Here is a 14,470-nt window from a genome sequence, read left to right as displayed (position 1 = left end):
TGAATAAATAAGGCTTGTAATCGTGTGTGTCTGGTAGACTGAAATGAATCTCTTTGTGTGACATATCATCTTTGCAGTGTAGATATCTGTTAGATGGACAACTTTGTAGCTAAAGGTATCATTGCAAATTAGGTCAATTGGATTATATTAAGGGGGACAGTGCTATCGCTGACTGATCTGGGTTTTGATTGTGGACTACAGGAAAAGGAGGACCAAGTACACCCCCGTTCTCATCGACTGGGCTGTAGTAGAGCAGGTTGAGAGCTTCAAGTTCCTTGGCGTCCACTTCACCAAAAAACGAACATGGTCCAAAAACACCAAGACAGTCGTGAAGAGGACACGACATAACCTATTCCCCCTCAGGAAACTAAAAAGATTTAACATGGGTCCTCAGATCCTCAAAAAGTTCTACAGCTGCAACATCGAGAGCATCCTGACCGGTTGCATCACTGCCTGGAACGTCAATTGCTCGGCCTCCGACCGCAAGGCACTACAGAGGGTAGTGCGTTCGGCCCAGTACATCACTGGGGCTAAGCTCCCTGCCATCCAGGACCTCTACACCAGGCGGTGTCAGAGGAAGGCCCTAAAAATTGTCTGCTACCGGATGGCAAGCATTACCAGAGCACCAAGTCTGTGACCAAAAGGCTACTTAACAGCTTTTACCCCCTAAGCCATAAGACTCCTGAACAAGTGACTCCCCAGACGATTCACATTGCCCACCCCTCTTTTACGCTGCTGCTACTCTCTGTTTATCATATATGTATAGTCACTTTAACCATACCTACATGTACATACTACCTCAATTAGCCCGACTAACCAGTGCCTGTATATAGCCTCGCTACTGTTCTTTTTTACAGTCTTTTTACTGTTGTTTTTATTTCTTTACTTACCTATTGTTCACCTAATACCTATTTTTTACTTAAAAATCACACTTTTGGTTAGGTAAGCATTTCACTGTAAAGTCTACACCGGTTGTATTCGGTGCACGTGACAAATAAACTCTGATTTGATTTCATTCATACACTTTATGATGGACTGTAGTGAACAATTCAAATGAACACATGACACAGATAGGTGATCCTTTTTTTTTTTTGAGTGACTCACATGTAGATTACTGAGATCATCAGTCGGATAACTAGCCAAACCAATGGAATATTCCTCCTTTCACACCTCTAGCTTCTCGCTCTGTCGTGGGGGTTCCAGGGTTCATTTCACTGGCTGTCAGAGGGCAGGGCGTACGCTCTTTAAAGTGTCACAGACACTGTTTAGTAAATGGTTTGAAACATGGCTTAAGTGAATTATGACTCCGTTCTAATCCCTCGCTCCTCTCCTCCACTCTGGACTCTCCTCTCCTCCTCCCCGTTTGGCAGCCTGGGGGCCTATTCCTCCCCCTCGGAGGGTGTTTTCAGAGGCGCCTAATCTCCGGTATATTAATCTACATGACTGTAGGCAGGAGAGAGCCCCCCCGTCCCATGCATTTTACTCATTCATTCAAATGACCTGGTTGGCATCAAACAGACCAGCCCTCGGTCTTCTCCTTCTCTCCAATCCACTTTCCCGGTGTTATTAAGGAGGCATTTCCCATATCCAATGAACTAGACACCCCCAGTTAGGGATTGCAATATATGCATATTGTGTTCTTATGTAAACGCGGATATGAAGTCTAAAAATATGAGGAGAAATAGGGCTTGAGAGAAATGGACCGCCTCTTCCCTAGGCTAAGTGGTAAGGGGATACGGAGAGATTCACGCAATCGAGCCGTTTTTCTACTTACCCGGAGTCTGATGACCTCATGGACACCATTAATTATGTAAACTGCGTGCAGTTTGAGGGAAGTTAGTTTTTGCAAGCCAATGCTGACTAGCGTTAGCCCAATGACTGGAAGTCTGGCTGGAAGTCAGTCAATGACTGGAAGTCTGGCTGGAAGTCAGTCAATGACTGGAAGTCTGGCTGGAAGTCAGTCAATGACTGGAAGTCTGGCTGGAAGTCAGTCAATGACTGGAAGTCTGGCTGGAAGTCAGTCAATGACTGGAAGTCTGGCTGGAAGTCAGTCAATGACTGGAAGTCTGGCTGGAAGTCAGTCAATGACTGGAAGTCTGGCTGGAAGTCAGTCAATGACTAGAAGTCTGGCTGGAAGTCAGCCAATGACTGGAAGTCTGGCTGGAAGTCAGCCAATGACTGGAAGTCTGGCTGGAAGTCAGTCAATGACTGGAGGTCTGGCTGGAAGTCAGTCAATGACTGGAAGTCTGGCTGGAAGTCAGTCAATGACTGGAAGTCTGGCTGGAAGTCAGTCAATGACTGGAAGTCTGGCTGGAAGTCAGTCAATGACTGGAAGTCTGGCTGGAAGTCAGTCAATGACTAGAAGTCTGGCTGGAAGTCAGCCAATGACTGGAAGTCTGGCTGGAAGTCAGTCAATGACTGGAGGTCTGGCTGGAAGTCAGTCAATGACTGGAAGTCTGGCTGGAAGTCAGTCAATGACTGGAAGTCTTGCTGGAAGTCAGTCAATGACTGGAGGTCTGGCTGGAAGTCAGTCAATGACTGGAAGTCTGGCTGGACTAAATGACGGGTCTCGTTTTTTAAGGAGAGTATGTCTTTTTTTTGGTGTAGTGTTAAAAATATATAAAAAATCACTCTATAGGATGCCCCATTATACTTTATAAATGCTTTCTAAATTATAATAAATGCTAATTTAGTCATTTTATAATACATGCCTTGTTAATGAATGGTTATGAAAGCTAGAAGACTAATTTATCAGCAGTATAGGCCGATAGCTACACTACTTATAAATAGTTTATTAAGCTTATTAAATACAACTTATTTTAAGGTGGTACTTCCCTATCCCCCTAACCAAGTTTTCGCCAGCCCAAAACTAATTTCCCACAACCCCCCCCCCTTCAACTCAACCCCTCCTCCACAGCTGTAAAATGAACTTGCAGCAGGATCCCCAAAACACATCACATACAGTAACACGCTAGCATCTCTGTTGGGGCGTTTGCGGGTAAATAATCATGCTGAATAATGAATGGCAATTAAAGGGAGACATGGGGGAGATGTGGCCTAGCTAAACACGCACTGATTAATGTTTCCCCCCCCCCCCCAATCGGCTCTGCATTATGCAAGTGCTGCAGCGCCAGGACCCTATCAGGAGAGGCCAGAGCCACGGAGACGAGGCCCATTTATTCAAATCAATCTCTGATAAACATTGCGAATGGGTATACTCGGTGCGTCAGGGGGAGTGTTATGTCAGAAATTACTTCACTCTCATTGCGGAACGTCTTTTCTCGCCCTTGCGTGCGTAGCCTGCGTGCGCGCACAAACGCAACCAGTGTGTACTGTACAAACATGCTTGCGCACTTTTGCTCATAGGCAGGCGCTCGTAAAATCACTCACGACACACGCTCCGACACACTTAAACTCTATACAGACACAGGCACGGGTACAGGTAAAGGCTCATGCCGGTGCATGTAGAGACAAGTGTTGTCTTGGTGCGTAGGCTGGGGCTCTCAGGGCTGCCGAGCTGTTTCCAGGCTGATGGCTCGGGCCCCTGGAGACTCTCTCTATGTCAGGCTGGGACTGGAGCTCGGGTAGCATAGGTTCAGGCTGTGGGCTAGGGGATGGAGATAGGAGTCATAACTGAGGGGGATTGTGAGAGTAGGACAGGGGGGGAAGAGGATCATTCTGGAGGCTGGGAAAGGAGTATAGACAGCAAGGACTGAGACATGGGGAGGAGTTTAGAGGGTGTAGCTGGAAGGTGGACAGGGGGCGAAGGGGAGTGGACAGGGGGAAAAGGGGAGTGGACAGGAGGCAAAGGGGAGTGGACAGGGTGCGAAGGGTAGTGGACAGGGGGCGAAGGGGAGTGGACAGGGGGCGAAGGGGAGTGGACAGGGGGGCGAAGGGGAGTGGACAGGGGGCGAAGGGGAGTGGACAGGGGCGAGGGGAGTGGACAGGGGGCGAGGAATGGACAGGGGGCAAAGGGGAGTGGAAAGGGGGCGAAGGGAAGTGGACAGGGGGCGAAGGGGAGTGGACAGGGGGCGAAGGGGACAGGGGGCGAAGGGGAGTGGACAGGGGGCAAAGGGGAGTGGACAGGGGGCAAAGGGGAGTGGACAGGGGGCAAAGGGGAGTGGACAGGGGGCAAAGGGGAATGTACAAGAGGGGGCCATAGAAGAAGGTGTAAGAAGCTGAAACTCAGGCTGGAATAAGTGTCTGACTAAAGAAGATCAGGACACAGGCTAGAGGCAAGAGCAGGTCTACAACTGGAGTTAAAAGCACACTGCTACTATCCTCAGGCCAGGATAGATGCTGGGGCTGGGGAAGGGGTAGGTAGGGGGTGAGTGAGCAGGCCTGAGTTGCAGCTCCACAGCCCCAGTGATGAATGGCTGGAGCATGGGCCATTCATCTCCTGCTTAGAGCAGTGGACACTGGCCCACCTCCCCCTCCATTCCCTTTCCACTCCCCCTCCACATGTCAGCAAATGTGATAATTCTGTCATTTGTCAGGAGTGACGGAGGGTGGGGAAGTGTGTGGGGAGAGGCACTGGAGACTACTTCTGGGACTACGGACACACACACACAGCGATAGATACACGTGAACACACACACACACACAAACTAACACATTAATTGTGTCTCATTCTCCTCACTACCTCTCTTTGTATAATTTTTTTGTTCAAAGTACATTTTTTGTCAAGTCTACTTAGGCAACAGTGAGAAAATTTAAATGTGCAAAAAGAGCGAGGCGTTTTATGGCACATTCCATCAGTAATTCACTGATTTTATTACCTCCAGGAAACTTGTGAGCCACATTTTCCACTTTATTATGAAAATAATGTTTTTAAAGCCTGTCTGCAGTTTTGTGTGATTGGATGTGTGTTTACGAGTCTGTGTTTGGGAGATGCTGGAACAAGCAATTGTGTGTGTGCATGCGTATTTGTGCTAGCGTGTGTGTGTGCGTGTGTGTGTGTGTGTGTTGTCGCTTTTGGACAGCAGTCTTGACAGTAGGAACACTGTGAACAGTAAATACCCTTGTATGAGGCCCTCATGGTACCCATTAAACATGATAACCTCGGAGTTAAGGGCCGGTCATTTTGTTACACATAAATGCATAAAAGTTTGGGTGTGTTTCAAATGTCTCTGTGGATTCAGACAGGCTACTGTAACCCCTGGCTAACCCTGTCTTTACCTATTTTTCTCTCTCTCTCTCTCTCTCTCTCTCTCTCTCTCTCTCTCTACCTCTCTCTCTACCTCTCTCTCTCTCTACCTCTCTCTCTCTACCTCTCTCTCTCTACCTCTCTCTCTCTCTACCTCTCTTTCGTTCTCTCTCTCGCTGCAGAATCATCCAGAACCGAGTCCTGGTCTTCGTCCTCGGTGCCACCATCCTCCTCACCATCATTCTGGCCATCTATTTCAATGTGCGAGGGCACTGATCTCCCCCAATGCTCTCACACACACACACGCACTCCGTCACACACACACACAAAACACGCACCCGCATGATTAATAGCGACAAAAGTGTTTGCTCTGGAGTAATTAGAACAAATGGTGCCCATGAATCACTCTTTCTGGGCCCTGACAGGGGTCTCTCACTCGCTTTCTCTCTGAGACAGCCCCCCTCTGTGTCTTTTATTGCTATTGATAATATTCATGGTGTCGTCGTCACTGGACTGCGTTTAGCGTTGGAGATCTATCTTTTCCCTGGGTAGAGAGGGCCTGTAGGGGATTCAAAAAGTCTAGACGGGTTCAAATATGTACAACTTCCTACTGTTGTTCATTCGCCACGTCCATGGTCTGACCTAAGGTGTTTGCGGGTCCCATTTCTGTGTGTGTGTGTATATCTGTACGCGGAGCTTTTCTCTCCCTCTATCAGACCAACTTTCAACACGTCTAGTCTATTAAGCGCTCGACTCAACTCTTTGTGTGCAAGATTAACAGATTAACATGGGGGCCTACTATATGAATGTACCCAGCCTACTGACATGTAGCTCCTAGCTATCCTCTTTTATGAACGGAACATACAGCACAAAGGACAGTGCCTTCAAATAAGAGGTGGTTTTCAGAGTCACCTTTTTTGGGGGGGGGCACGGTTGGGCCCGAATGTGAGATATGGAAGATATATACAACCCATAGAAAATGCATGAACAAGTTTGCTTCTGTTTTAGCTCAAGGAAGGAAAATCCCCCCTTTTATCCACCCTCGTCACATTACTGACTCCTATCACTGTTATCTAACTGTAAGGGATCTTAATAGTGTCCAGACTCCATTTTGTTTTTACACACAAGACATTAATGGAGAATTGATAATAGTAGGCAACATACTGTTCTAAACAGGTGTACATACTGTTGTAGAAAAATCATGTTTTTTTTGGGGGGGGGGTTTCAACAGCAATTATATGTATTTATAAACATTGTTTTAGAATTGATGATAGATTTTTGTGTTTAGCGTTAAAGATTATGTGACCAATCGTCTTTGGCCGGCGAATCACATTTTTTATTATATATATTTTTTTTAACCTTTATTTAACTAGGCAAGTCAGTTAAGAACAAATTCTTATTTTCAATGCCTCGGAACAGTGGGTTAAAACTGCCTGTTCAGAGGCAGAACAACAGATTTGTACCTTGTCAGCTCGGGGGTTTGAACTTGCAACCTTCCGGTTACTAGTCCAACGCTCTAACCACTAGGCTACCCTGCCACCCCACATGACATGTATAGTATTGTATAGTCCAGGACCAATTGAAACATGGATTGCTTTGATTGTGTGTGAGTTCAGACTTAAGCCATTTTTAATAGGTGTGAAATTGCTCTGTTGTCCTGTCTAAATGATTGTATTTCTTCTTTCTTTACTTTTTGTCGAGTTGAAATGATGACAATAATAATGCAGTACTTTTACATAGAGCCTTTTACCCAAAAGTCTTCAAGCTGACAATGATGTTCCATGCTCTTTTTACCAACTCACAATACTGTGTGTGTTTAAGTCCTTGTTTTGTAGTTAAAAGCCATTCTACTGTTTGTGGGCAGGTTAATATTGTTGGATTTTATGTGTATAATCAGAGGCAAGGCAAATGTTGGACTGTTGAGGGGGATTCCAGTGTGCAGTCCTGAGGGCTGAATTATGCTCTTATGTGTCACACATATTACACTCACACAGAAACATACTCTCTCTAAAACCTTCACCGGTACCCCCCACGTCCACCTCCTTCGAACACACAGACAGACTCATAGACAGACACGAGACCGGTGGTCTCTGCCTGGCTCAGACCAGACGGCCAACCTGCCTCGGTGTTGCAGAACGAGCTCGCGCACGAGAGAGAGGCCAGCCCGTGGAGAGTTATCATTAAGTTGAGGAATAACGAACGAAGGGGAGAAGAAGCAGAAGTGGAAATAAGGAGGTTGAGTGAGGGAGGAGAAATCCCTGCCAGTTTGACAAACCTCATCAGATAAGCACCTGTGCAATTGGTTTTTCCATCAAAAGGAGAAACTGGTGTGTGTGTGGAGGTCTGTGTGAGAGTCTATACATGGAGGCCGGTGTATATGAGCAAAATAACGTAATATTGTATGTATCTGTCTGCTGTTCACCTATGTGTGTGCCTGCGTGCGCTCCCCCCCCCTCACACCACCACTCCTCCCTCTGTCTCTTCCTCCGTCTCTCTCCCAGCCTGTCAGGATGAGCTGAGTTGTAGCGCTGCTGCAGCCTCCCTTCCGCCGTGCAAGCGTGGCTGCGGCAGGCAACGAGCACGGCTCTATTTGAAGTTGTAACGGTGTCAAAAAGTCAGGGCTGACTGACAGCCATCAGTCCCACAGGGCCTCATTAAAAACAGACCCACTTGACAGGGAAATAATTGAGCGCCGGCGACAACTCTGCCTGGGCTCCGTTTAGATGTTTTTATTTTCTTTCATTATTATTTCTGGCTATTATGTTCATTAAGAAATTGCATTAAACAACTTTAGATATGGGGGGGGGGACAATTTATTTAGGGTGGGGGGGTTATTTCAACAGGAAGCCTGTCGTATGTAATGGCTTGGCAGACGCCTGGTATCATCTGCCAGCTTTCTCCTTCTCCTCTCATTCTTTCTCTCATTCTCTCCGTTTTCTCTGCCCATCCTAGTCTCCTTTTTTCCCCATCCCTCTAATACAGTATCTCTACATGCCTCCCTACGCCTCTCTCTCCTCATCTCCCACGTCTCCCTATCCATCCATCCCCCTCTCTTTCCTTCCTTCCCTCTCCTTCCCTCCCTCTTTCCCTCAGAGCAGCGGGCGCCTTTGGAATATGAAATAGATGATCCATTACCCCCTTCTCCTCTTTGTGACTGTTTTTGGGGTTTTCGACGAGCGTCTCGCCACGGAGAGGGGGATGAAAACTTGTCAAGAGATAGGTTATATCTTATTCCAAGGGGCAACAATAGCAGCAGGTACAGACACCTTTTAATATTTCATTAAGCCCCGTGTTAACCCTCCTTAAGTGACTGGAGGTGTGGGGGCTCCATACAGACAGGGAGAGGGGGGTGTGTGAGTGATGAGTCATTTGATGTCTAAAGCATTTTCAAAGCCTCTGATTCGCCAGACAGGCTAGTCTTTGGGTGTCCTTGGCCATGGTTATATGAACATTGTCTGCGTATCTGGTGCGTCGTCATGTCCTTGTTTTGGAGCCGTATGTTCTTGGCCATGTGCATCGTTGATTGTAGCACAATACCATATAGGCCGTATGTGCCTACCAAGGGCCCTCTCAACCACAATGCAGGTTAAGTTAAGCTTACAACTCCTGGTGTTTGATGCGCAAACCAGGGCTATTCTTCTGAAGATTTGTAAGATGTGCTTCTAAAACCGGTGAATGGGGGCAAATTGTTCCCCAGGCAAGCCAACCTCTCGGCGGCGCTCCCTTCCAGTACAAAATCCTGCCGTTTGTCAGCCGTTTAGGGCGGACAGGGATTGTGACAAGGAGCGTTTGAGCAGTTCTTCCTCTGAAGGGTGAGCCTTAAACGGGATAAACAGCTCCAACAGTGGGATCGCGATGGGAGGCAGACGGGTTTATCTCCCAGAGAGTTTCTGTGAGTCTCAGTGTCCCGCTACAAGGGACGCATGCCACGGAGCAGAAATCCACAATTGACAATACGAATGAATCTTACCTCTGTTTCGACTGTCCACACACATCCATAGACGCATTACACACACAGGCATCTCCACTATCACACGTGCTGGACTAACCCCCCTTCCCATCATCCCCCTTTTATTGTTAGGCAGTAGAGAGAGAGATATGTCCCCCCTTTGTACACACCACCAGTCCAAGTAGAATGGCTTTCATTCTTTACCACCACGAACGCTGTTGTTCATTTTCATGGTGTTTATGCTCACGAGGACATGACAATGACCCTATTCTCTGTGGAAGTCACGGGCCTCCCCTTGCGCGAGTACGCATGTACACGTGTTCATTGATTCAGTGAGGGGATGTAGCCAGCATGGTCAGCACAATGGGGGCGAAGTCCTGTTGGGCGCAGTTGTCGGCGTGTGTGTGCATTGTGTGCGCGTGTCTGTCTGTCCGTCTGTCCAACATGTCCACCCGTAGCGTAAGTCTTGATGATCAGGTCCATTTTACCCTTCATCCGTAGCTGAGCTGTACGCGCTTCATCCTTTTTTGGGGGGGGGGGCTGTTTTAGTTTTTCCGAGACGTTTTCGGATTTCTGTAGATGGGAAGACTGCTTTTGTCGTCATTAAAGCAGTATTGTATTGGGACAACCAAGGTGCCCTGTCATGAGTTCCTGTCTTCTACCCTCCGCCACCCTCTCTTTCTGTCGTTCAACCTGACACTTCGGCAAGGAGAGAAGGCGGCGCCTGCGAGTTTACGTTTCACCCACCGCTAAAGCCACAGTCAAATCCCATGTCTGTATTACCGTCCATTTGGCTGTTGTGTGTGGCAGAGGCACACCTCAAACTTGCACAGAGAAAGTCCCAACCCAGACGAACTAGTCATGCAATATGAACATGGAAACTCACAGACCAGGTCAGACTGAAGTGGACTTAAACTACTGCACGTTCTCCTCCTCTCCCTCTCCCTCGTTCTCTTTCTCTCTCATCACTTTCCCTGTAGTATACTGGCATATCCTTTGAGCTAAAATTAACGCTTTACCACTACAAAGGAATACAGTTGTAACCAGCGCTCCCATTTGCATGATAATGGAGACTTAATATAATGGACCCAGTAGACACAGTATTATGTCTCTTAAATATTTGCTTACTTTTAGCCTCTCATTTTGTTAAGCAAAATGCTTATAATTTAATTAGGGTCCTAATAGCTATTATATGAATATATAATGTAGTGCAGTAAATGTTTAAGATGCTTTTGCAACATATTTAAATGAGGTCATTTGTTATGGTCCATTATTTAAATATATGTTTGGTGGTACAGTGAATGTCATTTCCCAGAAGCATGGTGACAAATTGAAATCAGTGGTCAATGGGAACGTTGTCTGTTCACTTTTCAGAGACTAATATTCTTCTTCTGCTCAACCCTGAGACAGAGTGTAATGTAGAGATGGGTTGAGCTAGAGAGGGACTGACAGAGAGGTAAAAATAGAGGGATAGATGGATGGATCAGACTAGGTTGCTGGAAGCCTGGAAGGCAGGCCCTGACTGTTGAGCTAGTTCCATGCTGTACAGTACTTTACTTTGCATATGGTGTCTTACCAGACAAGATTCTAAATTTCCAACTGGGAGGCATCAGTGGAGAAATCACTGTCTTCAAACAACGGCCTGCCATTCATGTTCCCCGTAGCCGGAGATCTGAGCAAACGGTGATAACCCACGACATCTTTCTGGAGAACGGGGAGTCGATCAGCTTTGATGGAGCACATCCTCTATGACAGGCTACTGAAGAGCTCGCTAATGAACTGGGGGGGGGGGGGGCATCGCTTAGCATGGCAGCATGGCAAAAGAAGGGATGGGGGGAGATTAGGGATGCGGGGATGGCGATGGGGGTCGAATTGAAGCATTGAGGCATTTCATATGCATGATTGTCCAAACATAAACATAAGCTCATAAATATACTATGGATGGATGGAGATGAGGAAGATAGGATGGTGGGGATGAGAGAAAGGTATTGTCTGAATGTTACGCGCAACCCTAGAAAAGGGCAATCGAACCCTCCTCTCCCTGTCCTCTATCCCCCTCCATGCTACCTCCGCCTTAGATGGAGGGTGGTGATTAAATATTCATGTTGTGTCCAATCAGAGAGCTCGTCTGACGGTCTTTCTACACAGGGCAGGAAGTTGAATTGGATTCTAGTGAGGGGGGACCCTGCAGGTTGGCATGAGGGGTCAATTGAATGGGGAGTTCAGCAGTACCAGAATCTATTTGATGTCCTCTTATGTCCCCAACCACCCTTCCCTCATTCATACAATAGGAGACATCTAACACAGTAAGGAATACCGGCCGGCTTGCTTTTATATGGATATCATGCTCGTTTATCAGTGTTGTAGAATGCAGAACAATATTTGGTTTCAAACTGTGGGTGTTTTTCAGTTACTAACTCCAACAGACATCATTCAATGCACTTTCACTGAACACATAGACCCACACATTCTGTCAGTCACTCACGCACGCACACACAGGAACACACATGCTTTTATTAAACACACAGAAACACAGGCACATACATACCTGTGTTGAGTTGTACGGCGAAGGCAACAAAATGCACAAGTTTTGTTCATCTCAAGGATTTTCGGACTGCCCCGATGAACCGAGAGCCCATATTGATTTTTCTCCTTGCCATGCAGTGACTGTGATTACCCATTTTCTCATTCATTTTTAAAGACAACTCGTGTGATTCTTCCCCTTTTCTCATCTCTCTATCACTCCTATTTTCTAAAGAGTGATTGTACACTCCCCTTCCATGGCAGAATCCCTCCTTGACCCTGAGAATTAAATTATTCTATAGATCACAGCTGTTGAATATTAGGCCTTACAAAAGCGGTTAAATAAAATATGTTCAAATTGTCCAATCCCAGAGGCCACGGCAGAAATTCTAATCAGGTGAGAGAAAGGGAAAGGAGTCCGTGGGGATTATGAATAAAGGGTATCTTTGGAATCTTACTGGCCAAGTCTTGAGGGAGAGAAAGAAAAAGAGAGGACCAAACCTTAATCTCACTCATCAACAATACACTGGAAGGTTCTAGATAACAGCGGGTGGTGGTGGGTTAAAGCTTTTTTAGAAAGAATAATTATATTGAGTGTTTTTCGAGAGAATAATGATATTGAGGGTTTTTCGAAAGAATAAGGATATTGAGGGTTTTTCGAAAGAATAAGGATATTGAGGGTTTTTCGAGAGAATAATGATATTGAGTGTTTTTCGAGAGAATAATGATATTGAGTGCCTTCAGGAAGTATTGACACCCCTTGACTTTTTTCACATTTTGTTGTTACAAAGTGGATTTAATTGTACTTTTTTTTACAACAATCTACACAAGATACTCTAATGTCAATAAAAAATTCTACTTGATTAAATAAGTATCCAAGTCAATACATGCTAGAATCACATTTTGGCAGCAATTACAGCTGTGAGTCTTTTTGAGAAGTGTAATTGTGACCCGCAATTCGGGGCTTTCCTGAATGTGGGCATTCCTGCATCTGCAGGAAACCTTCTTTATACTTCTATTGGCCCATTTTTTATTTAGGACAGGCTGGAGGCGGGGACGCTCCAGTACAGTAGGTGGTTTTAATGCACAATAACGTTGGATTCCAGTCAACGAAAAACCCCACAGAAGAAGGGGCGGGGGCGACAACAGTAGCTAGCTAGCCGTAAACGGGTAGACAGCGTCCTTCTCCCCCACCTGTCAGGCATTGTTTTCCCGATGTTCCGTTAACGACGGCGAGTGCAGGTGTTCAGCAGGCGGGAGCGAATGGCACTGCGTGCTAGCTTAGCCAGTTAGTCCTAAGGAGGACTCCAGTACACAGCAGGCAGGAGCGCGGGCGACACTGTGTACTAGCTAACTAACAAATTAGTCGCCATAGCCTCCCATCTGCTGTGCTATCGGGAAGCAGGGACGACAGTTTTCTTCGCCCTCGCCTGTGAGGGCACGTTTTTCTCATGCAGGAACCAATGGGATGCTCGAGGGGGTGGGTGTTCATAAAGGAACAGGAATGCCCACAATATTGGTATTTCTAGGTAACTCTCTACGAGCTTTACACACCTGGATTTTACAATATTTGCATTATTCTTTTTTTTTTATTCTTCAAGCTCTATCAAGTTGGTTGTTGATCATTGCTAGACAGCGATTTTCAAGTCTTGCTGTAGATTTCACTCAAACTGTAACTAGGCCATTCAGGAACATTCAATGCAGTCTTGTTGATCAACAATAAATTGTATTTATGATATATGACAATATTTACATTTACATTACATTTAAGTCATTTAGCAGACGCTCTTATCCAGAGCGACTTACAAATTGGTGCATTCACCTTATGACATCCAGTGGAACAGCCACTTTACAATAGTGCATCTAAATCTTTTAAGGGGGGGTGAGAAGGAGGAGAGAGGGAAGAGGTAAACAGAGTGATTAACAGAAAGAAAGAGACAGTGGGAGAGAGGGATGGCTCAACAGAACACAGAGAGAGTGTGTTCCAATAGACAGAAGCAGACAGAAACATCCCGCCAGCTCAGCGGCAGTAATTCTATTACACAATTTCCGATATATCACTTGCCTTTGTTTTATTTTCCTCCATAAGTAAAATCAGGATTATGGCTCTACTGCCATTCATTCCAATTAGACTGGTTTGGATTTCTCCCTGACCAATATGGCTGCCATTTTCAACCCATTCTGGAACTTCAAGGGTTTATGACATAGCCCCTCTAGTAATTTAATAGGATCTCTATGGTAGCCCCTCTCCCCAGATAGGATATGAACACTTAATAAACCATGACAAAAACATATTAGAATGACAGGAAATTAGCTGTAAAACTGCCAAATGTTCTCTGTCTCGTGGCAAAATGTGTGGAATAGCAGTAAATTAGCTTTACAAATGCTAAATTCTCTCAGCCTCATTGCAGAATGTGTAGGATAGTATGAAATTAGCTGTAAAAATGAACATTTTCTTCTCTGCCCCATGGCAAAATGTGTAGAATTGCAGGACATTAGCATTAGAACAGCAACTTTTTTTCCAGACTCATGGCAAAATGTGTAGAATTGTAGGAAGTTTGTGTGTTTTTTAAATGGTTATTGCACAAATGTGAAGGCTGAACCCTTACAACCAACAAGTAGAACTGTAGTTGAGCTTGACCTTATGGACTTTCCATAGAGGGTTTCCCAGATCTTGTGGGTGGGCCCTGCAAAGTTCCACTGGCACACACATACACACAAACACACACACACACACACACACACACATATATATAGTCACAAACTTATTACTCATGATGATGCTGCCAATATGATGGTCCCTTTTAGCTAAAGGTCTTCAATAGGCCAACGCTGTCTTAACCTGCCATGTC

At 45.8% G+C, this 14,470-nt stretch overlaps 1 protein-coding gene across 1 annotated transcript in view; it reads left to right on the top strand.

The window, feature by feature from the left end:
• Nucleotides 1-7,001, top strand: part of LOC115143991 (vesicle transport through interaction with t-SNAREs homolog 1A-like) — a 174,511-nt gene extending 167,510 nt beyond the window's left edge. Inside the window, exon 8 of the mRNA XM_029684546.2 lies at nt 5,329-7,001. Coding sequence (XP_029540406.1) covers nt 5,329-5,422 — 94 coding nt within the window. The 3' untranslated portion in view covers nt 5,423-7,001. The remainder of the gene's footprint in view (nt 1-5,328) is intronic.
• Nucleotides 7,002-14,470: the final 7,469 nt, after the last annotated feature.

Source organism: Oncorhynchus nerka, linkage group LG16, assembly GCF_034236695.1.
Source record: "Oncorhynchus nerka isolate Pitt River linkage group LG16, Oner_Uvic_2.0, whole genome shotgun sequence".
Taxonomy (NCBI): domain Eukaryota; kingdom Metazoa; phylum Chordata; class Actinopteri; order Salmoniformes; family Salmonidae; genus Oncorhynchus; species Oncorhynchus nerka.
This window is presented reverse-complemented; position numbering and strand designations above follow the sequence as displayed.